The sequence below is a fragment of the Hypanus sabinus genome, chromosome 19, assembly GCF_030144855.1.
Source record: "Hypanus sabinus isolate sHypSab1 chromosome 19, sHypSab1.hap1, whole genome shotgun sequence".
Lineage (NCBI taxonomy): Eukaryota > Metazoa > Chordata > Chondrichthyes > Myliobatiformes > Dasyatidae > Hypanus > Hypanus sabinus.
Window position 1 is genome coordinate 58458198 of NC_082724.1, and position 17077 is coordinate 58475274.

Sequence of the window (17077 nt, forward strand, 5' to 3'; positions counted from 1 at the left end):
ACAGAACATTTTCCAATGACTGGTGTTCAGAATATGTCTTGTTAGAACTTTATTGATTAAATACAAAATACATGCAATTTTAAATCTGCTATTGATATTCCCGAGAGAGCCTGCCTCAAGAGGTGCTCTTGCCATCAAAATTTCTTGGAGGTTCACCTGGAGCTGGGCTGAGATTTGCTTGGTTCTTCCTTTCCTGTCTTGGCTCATTAAGCCTTCTTCACTATGGGGTTGGAAGACTACTTTTTTGAAGTTTTATTTGGCAAGGCTTCTGAAAGTCCACTTTTTTTCACAGCCTTATCTGTTGTTCTAGTTCCAGAAGGCTGACTAGGCTTTTTATTCACTTCATTCTTCCCTTCAGGTTTTGATGTTTTATCAATTGACTTCTTGGGCACTTTCTTCACTTCTGTTGATTGGCTTTTCCCTGATGCCTTCAAATCAAGAGAACAATGTTTAATGAAACATTCTAATCAATAAGAGTTGCACTTAATTTGCACAACAAACAGGAAAATAGGAGCAGGATTAGGCACTTTAGCAAACACAAAATACACTGCAGATGCTGTGGTCAAATCAACATGTACAAACAAGCTGGAGGAACTCAGCAGGTCAGGCAGCATCTGTGGAAGTGAACAGTCAATGTTTCGGACTAAGACCCTTCGTCAGGACATTGAAGTTGCCAAAAAAAGTAAATCTAACCCTCTTGAAAAATCTTCTTGATGTCTACGATCAGAATGAAGATGCCTTAGAAAATGTCTTAGATTGGGACAATTTGTTTTATGGGAAGGATGTAATAGAGAAATGGAGGTCATTTTGAGGGTACAGAATCTTCATGTTCCTGTTAGGTTGAAAGGAAAGGTTAAAAGTTTGAGAACCATGGTTTTCAAAGGATATTGGAAACTTGGTTTGGAAAAAGATCTACAATAAATATAGGCAGCATGGAGTAAATGAGGTGCTGGAGAAACATAAAGACTGTAAAAAGAATCTTAAGAAATTAGAAAAGCTAAAAGATGATATGAGGTTGCTTTGGCAAGTAAGGTGAAAATAAATCTGAAGGTTTTCTACAGTTATGTTAATAGCAAAAGGATAGCAAGGGATAAAATTGGTCCCTTAGAGAATCAGAGTGGACAGCTAGGTGTGGAGCCAAAAGAGATAGGGTAGATTTTGAACAATTTCTTTTCTTCAGTATTCACTAAGAAGGATATTGAATTGTGTAAGGGAAACAAGTAGGGTAGTTATGGAAACTATGACAATTAAAGAACAGGAAGTACTGGTACTTTTAAAGAATATAAAAATGGATTAGTCTCTGGGTCCTGACAGGATTTTCCCTAGGACCTTGAGGAAAGTTAGTGTAGAAATAGCAAGGATTCTGACAGAAATATTTCAAATGTCCTTAGAAACAGGGATGGTGCCGGAGGATTGACATATTGCTCATGTGGTTCCATTGTTTAAAAAAAGGGTTCTATGAGTAAACCTAGCAATTATCAACCTGCAAGTTTGATGTCAATAGTGGGTAAATTAATGGAAAGTATTCTTAGAGATGTTATATATAATTAACTGGATAGACAGGGTCTGATGAGGAACAGTCAACATGGATTTGTGTGTGGAAGGTCATATTTGACAAATCTTATTGAATTTTTTTTTGAAGAGGTTACTAGGAAAGCTGATAAGTGTAAAGCAGTGGATGTTGTCTATATGGACTTCAGTAAGGCCTTTGACAAGGTTCCACACGGAAGGTTAGTTAAGAAGGTTCAATCATTAGGTATTGAATGGATTAATGGTTTAATGAATTGTATTAATGGAATCAACAGTGGCTAGATGGGAGATGCCAGAAAGTAGTGGTGGATAACTGTTTGTCAGGTTGGAGGCCAGTGACTAGTGGTGTGCCTCAGGGATCTGTACTGGGGCCAATGTTGTTTGTCATATACATTAATGATCTGGATGATGGAGTGGTAAATTGGATCAGTAAGTATGCAGATGATACGAAGATAAGTGGTGTTGTGGATAATGGAGTAGGTTTTCAAAAAATGAAGAGTTAGAAGAGTAGGCTGAAAGATGGCAGATGGAGTTTAATGCTGATAAGTGCGAGGTGTTACATTTTGGTAGGAATAATCAAAATAGGACATACGTGGTAAATGGTAGGGCATTAAGGAATGCAGTAGAACAGAGTAATCTAGGATAATGATGCAGAGTTTCCTGAAGGTGGAATTTCATGTGGATAGGGTGGTGAAGAAAGCTTTTGGTGTGCTGGCCTTTATAAATCAGAGCACTGAGTATAGGAGTTGGGACGTAATGTTCAAATTGTACAAGGCATTGGTGAGGCCAAATTTGGAGTATTGTGTACAGTTCTGGTCACTGAATTATAGGAAAGATGTCAACAAAATAGAGAGAGTACAGAGGAGATTTACTAGAATGTTACCTGGGTTTTCAGCACCTAAGTTACAGAGAAAGGTTGAACAAGTTAAGTCTTTATTCTTTGGAGCATAGAAGGTTAAAGGGGGACTTGATAGAGGTATTTAAAATTATGAGGGGGATAAACAGAGTTGACATGGATAGGCTTTTTCCATTGAGTGCAGCGGAGATTCAAACAGGAGGATGAGTTGAGAGTTAAAGGGCAAAAGTTTAGGAGTAACATGAGGGGGAACTTCTTTACTCAGAGAGTGGTAGCTGTGTGGAACAAGCTTCCAGTAGAAGTGGTAGAGGCAGGTATTGTCATTTAAAATAAAATTGGATAGGTATATGGACAGGAAATGAATGGAGGGTTATGGGCCAAGTGCAGGTAGGTGGGACTAGGTGAGAGTAAGTGTTCAGCATGGACTAGAAGGGCTGAGATGGCCTGTTTCCATGCTGTAATTATGTTATATGGTTATATAGAAAATTATCCTCAAACACCTCTAGTAATCTAGCCCCCACAACATGAGATTTATTGTCCAACAGGTTGCTACACACTTTAGAATTACCTCCTTAGGTTGTGACTACTTCTCCATTAGAAACCCCCACCAATTTGACATACCCGATCATGAACAGTCACCTATTCCCCATCAGTAAATGGTTTTGGGGCTTTGAAATGTTTTCTTGCTGGTAGAAGGCACCAGTTTTTGCATTGGTACTATTTGCTTTCATGCTGCAATAGTGCTTGGGGAAGATTGTATTAGGGGCATCATTTGGGATGTGGCATCACTAATGAAGCTCAAGCACCCAATCTCATTTACAGCCCAGAAGCTGATGGACCAGAATCAGGTGAGCAGAAGTTGACAAGGCCAGATCTCCTTTTGGGAGATAGCTTAGATGCCAAGGACAATTAAACATCACCACTTACCTTTGCAGATACTGCTCCTTTTCCTTTGGAAAATTCTGCAGACTTCTTTGGCTTCTTGTCCTCTGCCCAAAAAAAATAAAAAAAATTGAAGCTGGTTAGGAGCTCTTTATGAAGTAACATTGGGAGTTGAAGTACAAAAGAGCTGAGTGTTGAAGTTATGTCTGTTAACATTTAGCATTGATTGTGCAGCCACACAACCATCTGTGGTGATGGTAAATAGGAGGCTCAAAGTCAGATAATTCAACTTCTACCAGTGGATTAGACCTGAACTTTGGAATTGGCCTTTGGATTTAAAGTATAATTCACCGTCCGGATAAATCTGCATACCTCAGGACAGTATGGCTCTGAGAACTCCATTATAGAATATCCACATCATTCTGTGTCCACAAAAATGTTGTTAGCAACAACTCAGTAACCAAGACTACACTTGCCTGCTGGTTAATACAGGAATCTGTTAGGTTATCCTAAGGAAGCCATGTGAAAATTTAATCTCAGATCCCCTTTAGGCCTCTTCCCTGCACTTGTACCCATGGCCTCTAACTTTAGAAGTCCCAGCATGGGAAAACTCCAGGTATTCATGCTCTAGTTTTATATACCTGCATCATACTACACCTGAACCATTTCCTCTAGTGGAAACAGACCCAGCCTATCCACTTGCTCCCTATAACCATGACTTCCAAAGTATCCTCTGAATCTTTTCTTTAAACTTCAACTTAATCATGCCCCTCCTATAACATAACAACCAGAAAGGCACACAATCTAATCACAGAATGTGGCATCCCAATTCCTATAATCAATGTCCTAGCCATATGGCAGGCTTGCCTTCACCACACCACCTACTCATGTCACTATTTACAAGCACCTTTATCCTGGTGGTGCAGTGACCTCAGCGCCAGACTCTGAAGAGAAGGTTCCTGAGTTCGAACCCAATTGGGTTACTCCCAGTCATGCTGGGTTGAGTGTCGCGCTCACAACCCGGCCTCAAAAAACCCCCCAAAAAAAGCAACTGCGCTGTGAGAAGGACATGGAGGACCACTCACAGAATCTTTCCTCTGAGACAACCAGTTGGCAAAAAAAAGTGGTTGCCGAGGCTCTGGCAGAGTATGGCACAAAAAAACCTTGTACTCCATGTGCTCTGGACATGCTATCCTGGTATAGCTTTTTAAAATAACAATAGGTTAAATTACTATTTTGAAGTTACCAGCCCATCCACTTCCAGGTGGGAAGAGGACACATCCAAGCATAGGATCCCAGACAGACCCAGCTCAAACAAGTAACATGAAGGACTAGGCCAAAAATAGTGCAAATCTAGCTCATGTATTTGAACAAATTTAGTTGAGCAGAAGGAACCAAACAGAAAATATCATTACCCGATTGTTTATCAGCTCCAGTTGCCTGAACTTTGGGCTTAACATCAGCTTTTGCAGAGCCTACATTGGGGTTGCTGTTCTCGCCAGCTTTCACAGTGCTTTTGGCTGCAAGCTGAGGAAGACAAGTCAGAGGACTTCAGGTAAAGCATGCAAAATTGTTTCAACTTCAAAATTATACAATTTACTTGGAGACTTCTGAAATGCATCAGAAAGCATTTACGATGCTAGAAGTTGGTGGGCAGTGCTAAACAAGGAAACAGCTGAAACATTGTCAGGGACAAATAGTTTTGTTGACAGCATTTACCCTCTACTGGGCATTTTAAAAAGGCATTAATCCAGAATCACTCAGCACACACTACATTATTCTCCAGTCTCCCATTCAATAAGTTGTAATTTGCCCCAAATTCCTAAGCTCTCCATTGCCCTCAATGGGCAATTCTTTTAGAAAACCTGCATCCTATTAAGTACCCCTAAACTAACCCCAAGGTATGAAATTCAGCAATTCACAACCCTCAGAATAAATTCCCACACTCTAGCTTTAAATGGATGCCCCCTTATGCAACTATTGCCTCTTGTTTGAATGACAGGCAGGAAGGTTTTTCATGTGCAGGAAGGTGATGAGAGATCCAGCCCAGGCTGACTCAATTCTTAAAGGGCTTAATAGCAAAGAACAGGGTAACAGCTCCCCAGCCAAGAAGGCAGGAACAAGCATTCAGTTTAGAGATAGTCAGCCAGTCATTCAGAACTGAAATCAGGCAACACTTCTACCGACAGGCTGCCGAACCTTTGAAATTCTCAACTACATCACTGGCGGCTCAGTAACGATGTTTAAAATACACCAGTTGATGTTGGACATCAAATGAATCCAGAAATATGGAATTAATATAGGAAAGTAATGCTGCAGTTAGATCAGCCATCATTGTACAGAATGGCAGAACATGAGTGGTGGAGTGGCCTTGCGTCTTTCTTACTCAGCTAGAGACCACCTCCGAGAAGAAACAGTACAGAGACAGATGTATGATACAGACATGGAGGGCTATATAGCAGAAAGGGTTAGTTTGATCCAGAGTAGGTTAAAAGTCAATACGCCATGGACTGAAAGACCAGTAGACCAAAGTCTGGATGCTCAATAGGGAAATATTTCAGCCCTAAGTAGCATTTTGCATGGAAGGGCATCAAGCTTCTACCACCAGAGTGCATATGGCAGGCATTAGGGTCAAAGACCCACATTCAGTGGATCACTGATAGTATCCACATCCCATCACAGCAGGAGTTCCCAGCCTGGGGTGCACTATGGCATTGGTCCATGGTATAAAAAGGTAGCAAACCCTTGCATCACAGGATAATGATGATCAGTGGGGCAGTTATTCTAACCACTGCACCTACTCTGCTCATTCTCTCCTGCTTAGCCCCACCCATAACAGTCAGTGCAGTTGAGACTGTAACAAGGAATAATTTGTGTTTCAGTTTCAACAAGGAACATTGTTATATACATAGAGTTAAATGAAAATAAACTTCAACTTGAAACTGATCATGTGTATAGACACTTCAGAGTAGGAAATCCATTGAATGATTAAATGTTGAAATAGTTAAGACAAGTTAGTTCCAGGGAAGCACAGATGCTATAGAGTTGGGTGGGAGGCTTAGTGTTGTTCAAGGCTAAATCTCACTACTATAACAATTGAATATCTGTTATATTCAGCATACAAGCAGCTGAAAAAAATCAATAAAGTTTTGTCAGGACACAACTTTGGTAAATAGCAAATTACATTGGGGATAAGATTAGATTGAAGCAAATTGGCTCCTGATTGGATAACAAGGATCCAGACTAGTCATAGCTTCAGGCCAAGTTAAAGGGAATTCACCATTTGACAGACTGAGATTTTCCCCACAGTCATTTTGTAAAGTTTCCATTCACCCATCTGGAGAATGGGTGCAGCTAGTTAAAGGTCTGTACTTACTTTGAATCGTCCTGTAGCACCAGTTGCTTTTGAGTTTGCAGGCCTGATGAGAATACCTTTTTCAAGGCCAACACTCAGAGCTTTCTTTAGACTGTACTTGAGAGTGATAGGATTCATTGTGGGGTAGGCTGAGAGAATGTAGCTCTTTATAGCAGGTACTGAAGTACCTCTGCGATCGTTGCTTCTCTCCAGTGCTTTAACCACCATTTGTATCGTGGGAGGGCGTCTCTGCTGCAAGTGGTACAACATACCACTGGTTCTCTTACTCACCCCTGGAACAGAAAACATAACAAGCACTGGGGCTTTGGCACAATGTTAAAGTTGATATTGCCTGCTAGTTTCATGAGTAATAAGAGTAAAATCCAGCAACTATGGAACAGAAACATTTATTCAAAGATGAGTAGTTGGGAAAGCTGTTAGGAGTCTAGGAATTGGTGAGAAGCATGAACACTGAAGGTCAGCCACATGTCTAAGCTTAGATGAGAGAGATTCCAAGAAGTCAATACATTTCAAATACTAACACAGCTTCAGTGCAATGAGGTTTGGGCAAAGTAGTCATTTAACTCCAACCAGGAAGAGCATAGAGCATTTAATTTTTGTTCTTGAAAGGAACATCAACCAGAATGTTTTTTTAACTGGAGGCAAGTGATATTTATAGTATTTAAGCTCAACTGGTTTCAGAGTAAAATGATATCAACAAGAACTCATTAAGGTAGAACAGAATGCAATCAAGTTGGATGGGATGAATTTATTTAGGAAAATATCAATAAATAGTTCCTTAAAGCAGGCAGAGTTGACATAGTTGTCCTGGATGCCAAGGAGCAATTTATAATCATCCAGCAGACAACACTTACAAATACTTGCATCAAAACAGTAAATATAAAAGAGGCTCAGAATAAAATAATTCAAAAACAAAATTCATGGAGACTAACTCATACCAATAATGACATAAACCAGTGTCACTCCAGTTTATAACTAGGAGCACCAACTGAAGAGGTGCAGTTAAATGTAAATCTTTGGATTAAGTGAGTTCTCCACCAAAACAGCTGCTGTGAAGAGAACATACACCACCATTTCACCCCTACCTGTAAAGGACATCCTTTGGCTCTGTGAAGGGACCACCCTAACTCCCACTGCTCGGGAGCCACTTTTTCCAGGGCCTGCTGATGCTTTCTTTGGTGACATAGTAATTAATGTATTACAAATGATGATGGTGTTGGAGGCTGCCTATATACTTAGAGAGTCAGTCAGTCAGGCTTCTGATTGGCTGCATGTGAACACCATTGAGTCTGTCAATAAGACTGAGTGAATGGCTGTGTATTGAGCTCCTCCTATGTGAGAAAGCTCTTATAAATAAACTATTAGGATGGTGGCTGGATTAAATCAATGGCAGCAGCAGAATCCAAACTTCAAATCAAATTTCATGGGTTATTTAAAAAGATGGAGCTCACTAAATAACCATATAACCATATAACCATATAACAAATACAGCATGGAAACAGGCCATCTCGGCCCTTCTAGTCCATGCCAAACACTTACTCTCACCTACTCCCACCTACCTGCACTCAGCCCATAACCCTCCATTCCTTTCCTGTCCATATACCTATCCAATTTTAATTTAAGTTACAATATCGAACCTGCCTCTACCACTTCTACTGGAAGCTCGTTCCACACAGTTACCACTCTCTGAGTTAAGAAATTCCCCCTCGTGTTACCCTTAAACTTTTGCCCCCAACTATCAACTCATGTACTCTTGTTTGAATCTCCCCTACTCTCAATGGAAAAAGCCTATCCACATCAACTCTATCTATCCCCCTCATAATTTTAAATATCTCTATCAAATCCCCCCTCAACCTTCTATGCTCCAAAGAATAAAGACCTAACTTGTTCAATCTTTCCCTGTAACTTAGGTGCTAAAACCCAGGTTACATTCTAGTAAATCTTCTCTGTACTCTCACTATTTTGTTGACATCTTTCCTATAATTTGGTGGCCAAAACTGTACACAATACTATAAATTCGGCCTTACCAATGCCTTGTACAATTTTAACATTACATCCCAACTCCTATACTCAATGCTCTGATTTATAAAGGCCAGCGCACCAAAAGCTTTCTTCACCACCCTATCAACATGAGATTCTACCTTCAGGGAACTATGCACCATTATTCCTAGATCACTCTGTTCTACTGCATTCTTCAATGCCCGACCATTTACCATGTATATCCTATTTTATCAGCTTTAAATTCTTTCAGCCCACTCTTCTAACTGGCCTAAATTTCTCTGCAAGTTTTGAAAACCTACTTCATTATCCACAACGCCACCTATCTTAGTATCAACTGCATACTTACTAATCCAATTTACCACCCCATCATCCAGATCATTAATGTATATGACAAACAACATTGGACCCAGTACAGATCCCTGAGGCACACCACTGGTCACCGGCCTCCAACCTGACAAACAGTTATCCACCACTACCCTCTGGCATCTCCCATCCAACCACTGTTGAATCCATTTTACTACTTCAATATTAACACCTAAAGATTGAACCTTCCGTGCGGAACCTTGTCAAAGGCCTTACTGAAGTCCATATAGATAGCATCCACTGCTTTACCCTTGTCAACTTTTCTAGTAACTTCTTCAAAAAATTCAATAAGATTTGTCACGCATGACTTTCCATGCACAAATCCATGTTGACTGTTCCTAATCAGACCCCGTCTATCCAGATAATTATATACACCATCTCTAAGAATACTTTCCATTAATTTACCCATCATTGACGTCAAACTTACAGGCCTATAATTGCTAGGTTTACTCTTAGAACACTTTTTAAACAATGGAACCACATGAGCAATATGCCAATCCTCCGGCACCATTCCCGTTTCTAATGACATTTGAAATATTTCTGTCAGAGCCCCTGCTATTTCTATACTAACTTCCCTCAAGGTCCTTGAGAATATCCTGTCAGGACTCACTTTTATATTCCTTAAAAGCGCCAGTACTTCCTCCTCTTTAATCATCATAGTAACTTCCCTATTTGTTTCCCTTACCTTACACAATTCAATATCCTTCTCCTTCGTAAATACTGAAGAAAAGAAATTGTTCAAAATTTCCCCCATCTCTTTTGGCTCCACACATAGCTGTCCACTCTGATTCTCTAAGGGACCAATTTTATCCCTCACTATCCTTTTCCTATTAATATAACTGTAGAAGCCCTTTGGATTTATTTTCACCTTACTTGCCAAAGCAACCTCGTATCTTCTTTTAGCTTTTCTAATTTCTTTCTTAAGATTCTTTTCACATTCTTTATATTCCTCGAGCACCTCATTTATTCCATACTGCCTATATTTATTGTAGATCTCCCTCTTTTTCCAAACCACATTTCCAATATCCCTTGAAACCCATGGCTCTCTCAAACTTTTAACCTTTCCTTTCAACCTAACAGGAACATAAAGATTCTGTACCCTCAAAATTTCACCTTTAAATGTGAGAAGAATGAAAAAGTCCAGCTCCTCAAACCAAGGACGAATTTCTAAAACAATCATAAAATCAGTGTTGAAATGTGCTCATTTCAGTGGAGTTCTCTTGGATTATGGATAGCCTGAAGCTTTCAGGGGTTCTGCATGTCAGACCCTTCGTGACATAAGGAGTCAGATTCTGAGCTGCCTTGGATTCCTTGAATGAAATCGAAAAGATGGAATGACTGCAGTGTTAATGGATTGGAAGGAAATGATCCGGACAGAAGCTCCTGAACATAGAACATAGAATAGCACAGCACATTACAGGCTCTTTTGCCCACAATGTTGTGCCTTCCCTCAAACCCTGCCTCCCATATAAACCCCCACCTTAAATTCCTCCATATACCTGTCTAGTAGTCTCTTAAACTTCACTAGTGTACCTGCCTCCACCACTGACTCAGGCAGTGGATTCCACACACCAACCACTCTCTGAGTGAAAAACCTTCCTCTAATATCCCCCTTGAACTTCTGTCCCCTTACCTTAAAGCCATGTCCTCTTGTATTGAGCAGTGGTGTCCTGGGGGAGAGGCGCTGGCTGTCCACTCTATCTATTTGTCTAATATCTTGTACACCTCTATCATGTCTCCTCTCATCCTCCTTCTCTCCAGAGAGTAAAGCCCTAGCTTCCTTAATCTCTGATCATAATCCATACTCTCTAAACCAGGCAGTATCCTGGTAAATCTCCTCTGTACCCTTTCCAGTGCTTCCACATCCTTCCTATAGTGAAGTGACCAGAACTGGACACAGTACTCCAAGTGTGGCCTAACTAGAATTTTATAGAGCTTGCATTATTACATTGCGACTCTTAAACTCTATCTCTCGAGTTATGAAAGCTAACACCCCATTTACTTTGTATTCTGCTTTGGAGTTTGTCCTTCCAAAGTGTACCACCTCACACTTCTCCGGGTTGAACTCCATCTGCCACTTCTCAGCCCACTTCTGCATCCTATTAATGTCTCTCTGCAATCTTTGACAATCCTCTACACTATCCACAACACCACCAACTTTTGTGTTGTCTGCAAACTTGCCAACCCACCCTTCTACCCCCACATCCAGGTCATTAATCCAGGTCTGAGAAGACAGGAATATCAGATATAACAACAGCAAAACTCTGGGCCAATTGAGAAATTAAATTCTGGTCTAAAACCTGATGTAAAATCTAAAACTGGATCTGTATGTATCAAGTTATTGAAATCAGAGGAAATGAAGTTTTGGACAAGTGGGGAGGAGTGTATGATTAACAATCTTGTGGTTCATACATTGTTCACACCCCATTGTGGTAATGATAATACTCTTAGGTAATAGAGGTGGGAATAATATTCCAAGTTGTGTCTATTTCACTGCAAGTAGGAAAAGTGGATGAGCTTAGGACATCGATCAGCACATGGAATTATGACTTTGTAGCCATTATGTGACTTGGTTGCTGGAGGGGCAGGTCTGGCAGCTCAATATTGTCGGGTCCTGTTGTTTTAGATTTGATAGAGCAGGAGGGATTAAAGGGGAAGAGGTGGCTTGACTAGTCAGAAAAAATGTCACAGCAATATTCAGACTAGAGAGCCTACCTACTGAGGTAATACGGGTGGAACTGAGGAATAAATGGGATTCTATTATAGACCACCCAATAGTCAGTGGGATTTAGAGGAGCAAATTTAAAGGGAGATCACAGACATTTGTAAGAAATATAAATTTAAGGTCATGATAGTAAGTGATTTTAACTTTCCAAATACTGACTGGGACTCTCATACTGTAAAAGTGCTAGATGGAATAGTTTTTCAAATCTTTTCAGGAAAATTTCCTTAAGCGGTATTTAGATGTCCTAACTAGAGAGTGCAATACTGGGTCTTCCGTTAGGGGGTGAGAGAGGGCAGCTGGCAGGTGTAAGGGAATAAAGATGACATAGAAAACATACAGCACAATACAGGCCCTTCGGCCCACAAAGCTGTACTGAACATGTCCCTACCTTAGAACTCCCTAGGCTTTACCCCAGCCCTCTATTCTTCTAAGCCCCATGTAGCCATCCAGGAGTCTCTTAAAAGACCCTATTGTTTCCACCTTTACCACCGCCGTCGGCAGACCATTCCATGCACTCACCACTCTCTGCATAAAAAACTTACCCCGGACATGTCCTCTGTACCTACTTCCAAGCACCTTAAAACTATGCCCTCCTGTGTTAGCCATTTCAGCCCTGTGGAAAAGCCTCTTACTATACACATGATCAATGCCTCTCATTAGCTTGTACGCCTCTGTCAAGTCACCTCTAATCCTCTGTTGCTCCAAGGAGAAAAGGCTGAGTTCACTCAACCTATTCTCATAAGGCATACTCCCCAATTCAGGCATCATCCTTGTAAATCTCCTCTGCACCCTTTCTATTCTTTCCACGTCCTTCCCTTAGTGAGGCAACCAGAACTGAGCACAGTTTTCCAAGTGGGTCTGACCAGGATCCTATATAGCTGCAACATTACCTCTCGGCTCTTAAACTCAATGCCATGATTGATGAAGGCCAATACACCGTATACCTTTTTAGATCTTCAGATCATAATTCCATTAGTTTCAAGATAACTATGGAGAAAGATAGGTCTGGTCCTTGGTTTCAGATTCTAAATTGGAGAAAGACAAATTTTGATGGTATCAGAAAGGATCTAGCAAGTGTATGTTGGGAAGGTTATTTCCAGATAAGGATGTGTTTGGTAAGTGGGAGGCATTCAAAAGTGAAATTTTGAAAGTACAGAATTTGTATTTCCTGTCAGAATAAAAGCAAGGATACCAGGTTAGAATCAGAATCAAAATCAGAATCATGTTTAATATCACCAGCATATGTTGCAAAAGTTGTTGTCTTTGTGACAGCAGTACAATGAAGTATATAATAATAGAAAAAAAGAAATACAGAAAGTATAGTTAAATTAAATAAGTAGTACAAAAATAGAAGTAAAAAGAGTAGTGAAGTAATGTTCATGATTTCAATGTCCATTCAGAAATCAGATAGCAGAGGGGAAGAAGCTGTTCCTGAGTTGTTGTGCATGTGCCTTCAGTCTTCTGTACCTCCTCCCTGATGAGAACAAGGCATGATCTGAGTGATGGGGGGGGGGGGGGTCAATGATAATGGATTCTGCTTTTTTGAGGCATCGCTCCTTGAAGATGTCCTGGATACTAAGGAGGTTAGTGCCCATGATGGAACTGACTAGGTTTACAACTCTCTGAAGCTTATTTCAATCCTGTGCAGTAGTAACCCCCCTCCACTGCCACCCCCATACCAGACAGTGATACCGCCAATTAGAAAGCTCTCTGTGGTACATTTGTAGAAATTTGCAAATGTCTTTGGTGACATTCCAAATATCCACAAACTCCTAATGAAATATAGCTGTTGTCATGTTTTCTTTGTAACTGCATCAATATGTTAGGCCCAGTTTAGATCTTCAGAGGTAGTAATACCCAGGGGCTTGAAATTGCTCACTCTTTTCACTTCTGATCCCTCTCTGAGGAATGGTGTGTGTTCCCTCGATTTATTCTTTCTGAAGTCCAGAATCAGTTATTTGGTCTTATTGACATTGAGTGCAAGGTTGTTGCTCCAACACCACTCATCTAGCTGATATATCTTGCTCTTGTATGCCCTCTCAGTACCATCTGAAATCCTGCCAACAGCAGCTGTGTCATCAGAAAAATTACAGATGTCATTTGATCTGTGCCTAGCCACATAGTCAATGGTGTAGAGAGAGTAGAGCAATGGGCTAAGCACACATCCCTCAGATGTTGATTGTCAGTGAGGTAGAGATGGTACTTCCAATCTGCATAGATTGTGGTCTTCCGGTTAGGAAGTCAAGGATCCAGTTGCAGAGGGAAGTACAGAAACCAAGGTTCTGAAGCTTTCCAATCAAAACTGTAGGAAGTAAAACACACAAAATGCTGGTGGAATGCAGCAGGCCAGGCAGCATCTTTAGGGAGAAGCACTGTCGATGTTTTGGGCCGAGACCCTTCGTCAGGACTAACTGAAAGGAAAGATAGTAAGAGATTTGAAAGTAGGAGGGGGAGGGGAAAATGCGAAATGATCGGAGAAGACCGGAGGGGGTGGGGTGAAGCTGAGAACCAGAAAGGTGATTGGTGAAAGTGATACAGAGCTAGAGAAGGGAAAGGATCATGGGACGGGAGGCCTAGGGAGAAAGAAAGTGGGAGGGGAGCACCAGAGGGAGATGGAGAACAGGCAGAGTGGTGGGCAGAGAGAGAAAAAGAAAAAAAGGAAGGGGGCTTAAAGAAACAAAAAAGACTAAATATATCAGGGATGGGGTAATGGGGTAAGAAGGGGAGGAGGGGCATTAACGGAAGTTAGAGAAGTCAATGTTCATACCATCAGGTTGGAGGCTACCCAGCCAGTATATCAGGTGTTGTTCCTCCAACCTGAGTTTGGATTCATTTTGACAGTAGAGGAGGCCATGGATAGACATATCAGAATGGGAATGGGACGTGGAATTAAAATGTGTGGCCACTGGGAGATCCTGCTTTCTCTGGTGGACCGAGCGTAGGTGTTCAGCAAAACAGTCTCCCAGTCTGCGTCGGGTCCCACCAATATATAAAAGGCCACACCAGGAGCACCGGACGCAGTATACCACACCAGCCGACTCACAGGTGAAGTGTCGCCTCACCTGGAAGGACTATCTGGGGCCCTGAATGGTAGTGAGGGAGGAAGTGTAAGGGTAGGTGTAGCACTTGTTCCGCTTGCAAGGATAAATGCCAGGAGGAAGATTGGTGGGAAGGGATGGGGGGGATGAATGGACAAGGGAGTCGCGTAGGGAGCGATCCCTGTGGAAAGCAGAAAGAAGGGGGCAGGGGAAGATGTGCTTGGTAGTGGGATCCTGTTGGAGGTGGCAGAAATGATGTTTTTTAATGCTGAGCTTTCCATGATACATTTATAGAAATTTGTGAAAGACGTAGCAAATCTCCTTAACCTCCTAATGAAAAATAGCCATCACCATGCTTTTTTTGTAGCTGTATTGAAATGTTGGATCCAGATGATTCCCAGCCAAGATGGCACCTGCATGCAATGATCCTTTGGTTGACATTTTCTGGATAGACCATGAAACCATATATTTCACTTATTTTATGTCTTTTACATTTGTTTTACATCTTGAATGTGACTCTGAAATTGCTGGAGCTTGTAATTTGCAGTTTGGAGATCATCTGTGTGTTTCAGCGCTCTGCAGTCTCCATGGGGATTCTGGGAGGCAGAGGCATCATACAGTAACCTCGTGGCAAGAAGGCTGTGAGCCAATGTTCAATTCCATTTTGTCGATTAAAGCTTCCGTTGCTTGCCTATTAAAATGAAGAGGGAGACTGAAATGCCTATTGCCTGCCTTTTATTGTTGGTGAGATCGCTCTGCTATGGAGAAGGGGAGGGAATGTTGTTCAGGTTTTCTGCATTTTGGATGTGGACTTGGTCTGTGGACGTTTTTTTGGGTCATGGCTTTTTCTCTATCCAGTATTTTTCACCCAATCTTTCTCATTCTTTTTCTGTGCTGGGGAGGGGGATTTGGGGGTCAATGTGACTGTTCCATTTTTGTTCATTTTTTTGTCCATGGAGCAGGGTTGATGTTGTGCTGCTTTTCTTTTCCTTCTTAGTATCATAGCTGTCTTGGAGAAGAAGAATTTCAAAGTTGTATACTTTTGTAAGGGGGTTTCTTCTTTTGTGTTTTTTTTGTGTAAGGGGGTTCTTTTGTTACTGCATATGTTAATCAAAATGGCTTCTTTGTTTTGTTAAAAGTAGGAATGCTTCTTTGTTATGATAATTGCTTTCTCTTGCAGTTTGTTTGGGTTAAAATTACTGATATCGTGAATTGTATTCATTTGTTAACCAATTGGGATTAATGTTATTCTTTCTCCTGGGTCTGTAAGCTGATTGTTGGTGGGCATTTTGGGGAGTCGGCGCAAGGGTGTGAGAGAGAGAGGACGTGATGCTGTAAGCTGGGCGATGGAATGGACCCTGAGCAGGGGTCCAGGGCCAGGAGGTTCGGCGAGGAGAGGAGACGAAGACAGACAGGTGGATGCTTGGTTGATCACTTCGAGTGTTCCTGCGCTATGAGTTGAGGAGGTCTGAGGGGATTGAGTAGTGGCCAGATGACTTCGTTCATTGAGCTTCACTGTATGCACGAAGTGGTTTGAACTTTGATAAGTTTGGTGCCTTTTCTTTATTGTCTTTTCCTTCATACATACTGTATCGTTATTAATCACTTAGTTATTTGGCGAGGTGGGGACATTACACAGCATCCACACAAGCTGATTATCCAGTTTGCCGGGGCCAAAGGCTGCTCCCCTAGACGGAAGCGAGTTGAGTGAGCCTGAGGCTAGCCGGGGCGACACTTTGATAATAAATGAAATGCGCTGTAGTCAATAAACAGCAGCCTGACATAAGTATTAGTATTGTCCAAGTGGTCCAAGGCCACGTGAAGAGACAATGAGATTTCATCTGCCATAGACCTATTGTGCTGAGAGGCAAACTGCAGAGAGTCCAGGTTCTTGCTGAGGCAGGAGTTCATTCTAGCCATATCCAACCTCTTAAAGCACTTCATCACCATAGACATGTATGCTACTGGACTTCACTGCTCACCCTGCTCTTCTTGGGCACTAGTATAATTGTTGCTCTTATGAAGCAGATGGGGACTTCCATCTGTAGCAGTGAGAGATTGAAAATGTCTTTGAACAGCCCTGTTAGTTGGTTGGCACAGGGTTTCAGAGCCCTCTTAAAAGACAGTCCGACGTCGGCATCCGAGACAGAGATTACAGGGTCACTGGGTACTGCTGGAATCCTCATAGCTGTAGTTTTATTCTCCCTTTCAAAGTGAGCATAAAAGGCATTGAACTCAACTGGAAGTGAAGCTTCACTGCCATTCAAGATATTAGGTTTTGCTCTGTAGGACGTAATGGCCTGCAA

General features: G+C 41.5%; 1 protein-coding gene across 1 annotated transcript; it reads right to left on the bottom strand.

The window, feature by feature from the left end:
- Positions 1-236: 236 nt before the first annotated feature.
- On the bottom strand, positions 237-6851 carry LOC132377869 (protein B4). Its single transcript, XM_059944305.1, has 4 exons — positions 6645-6851; positions 4684-4795; positions 3314-3375; positions 237-428 (listed from the first exon to the last, which is right to left on the bottom strand). The coding sequence occupies exons 1-4, from the start codon at positions 6849-6851 to the stop codon at positions 237-239; spliced, it is 573 nt and encodes a 190-aa protein (XP_059800288.1).
- Positions 6852-17077: the final 10226 nt, after the last annotated feature.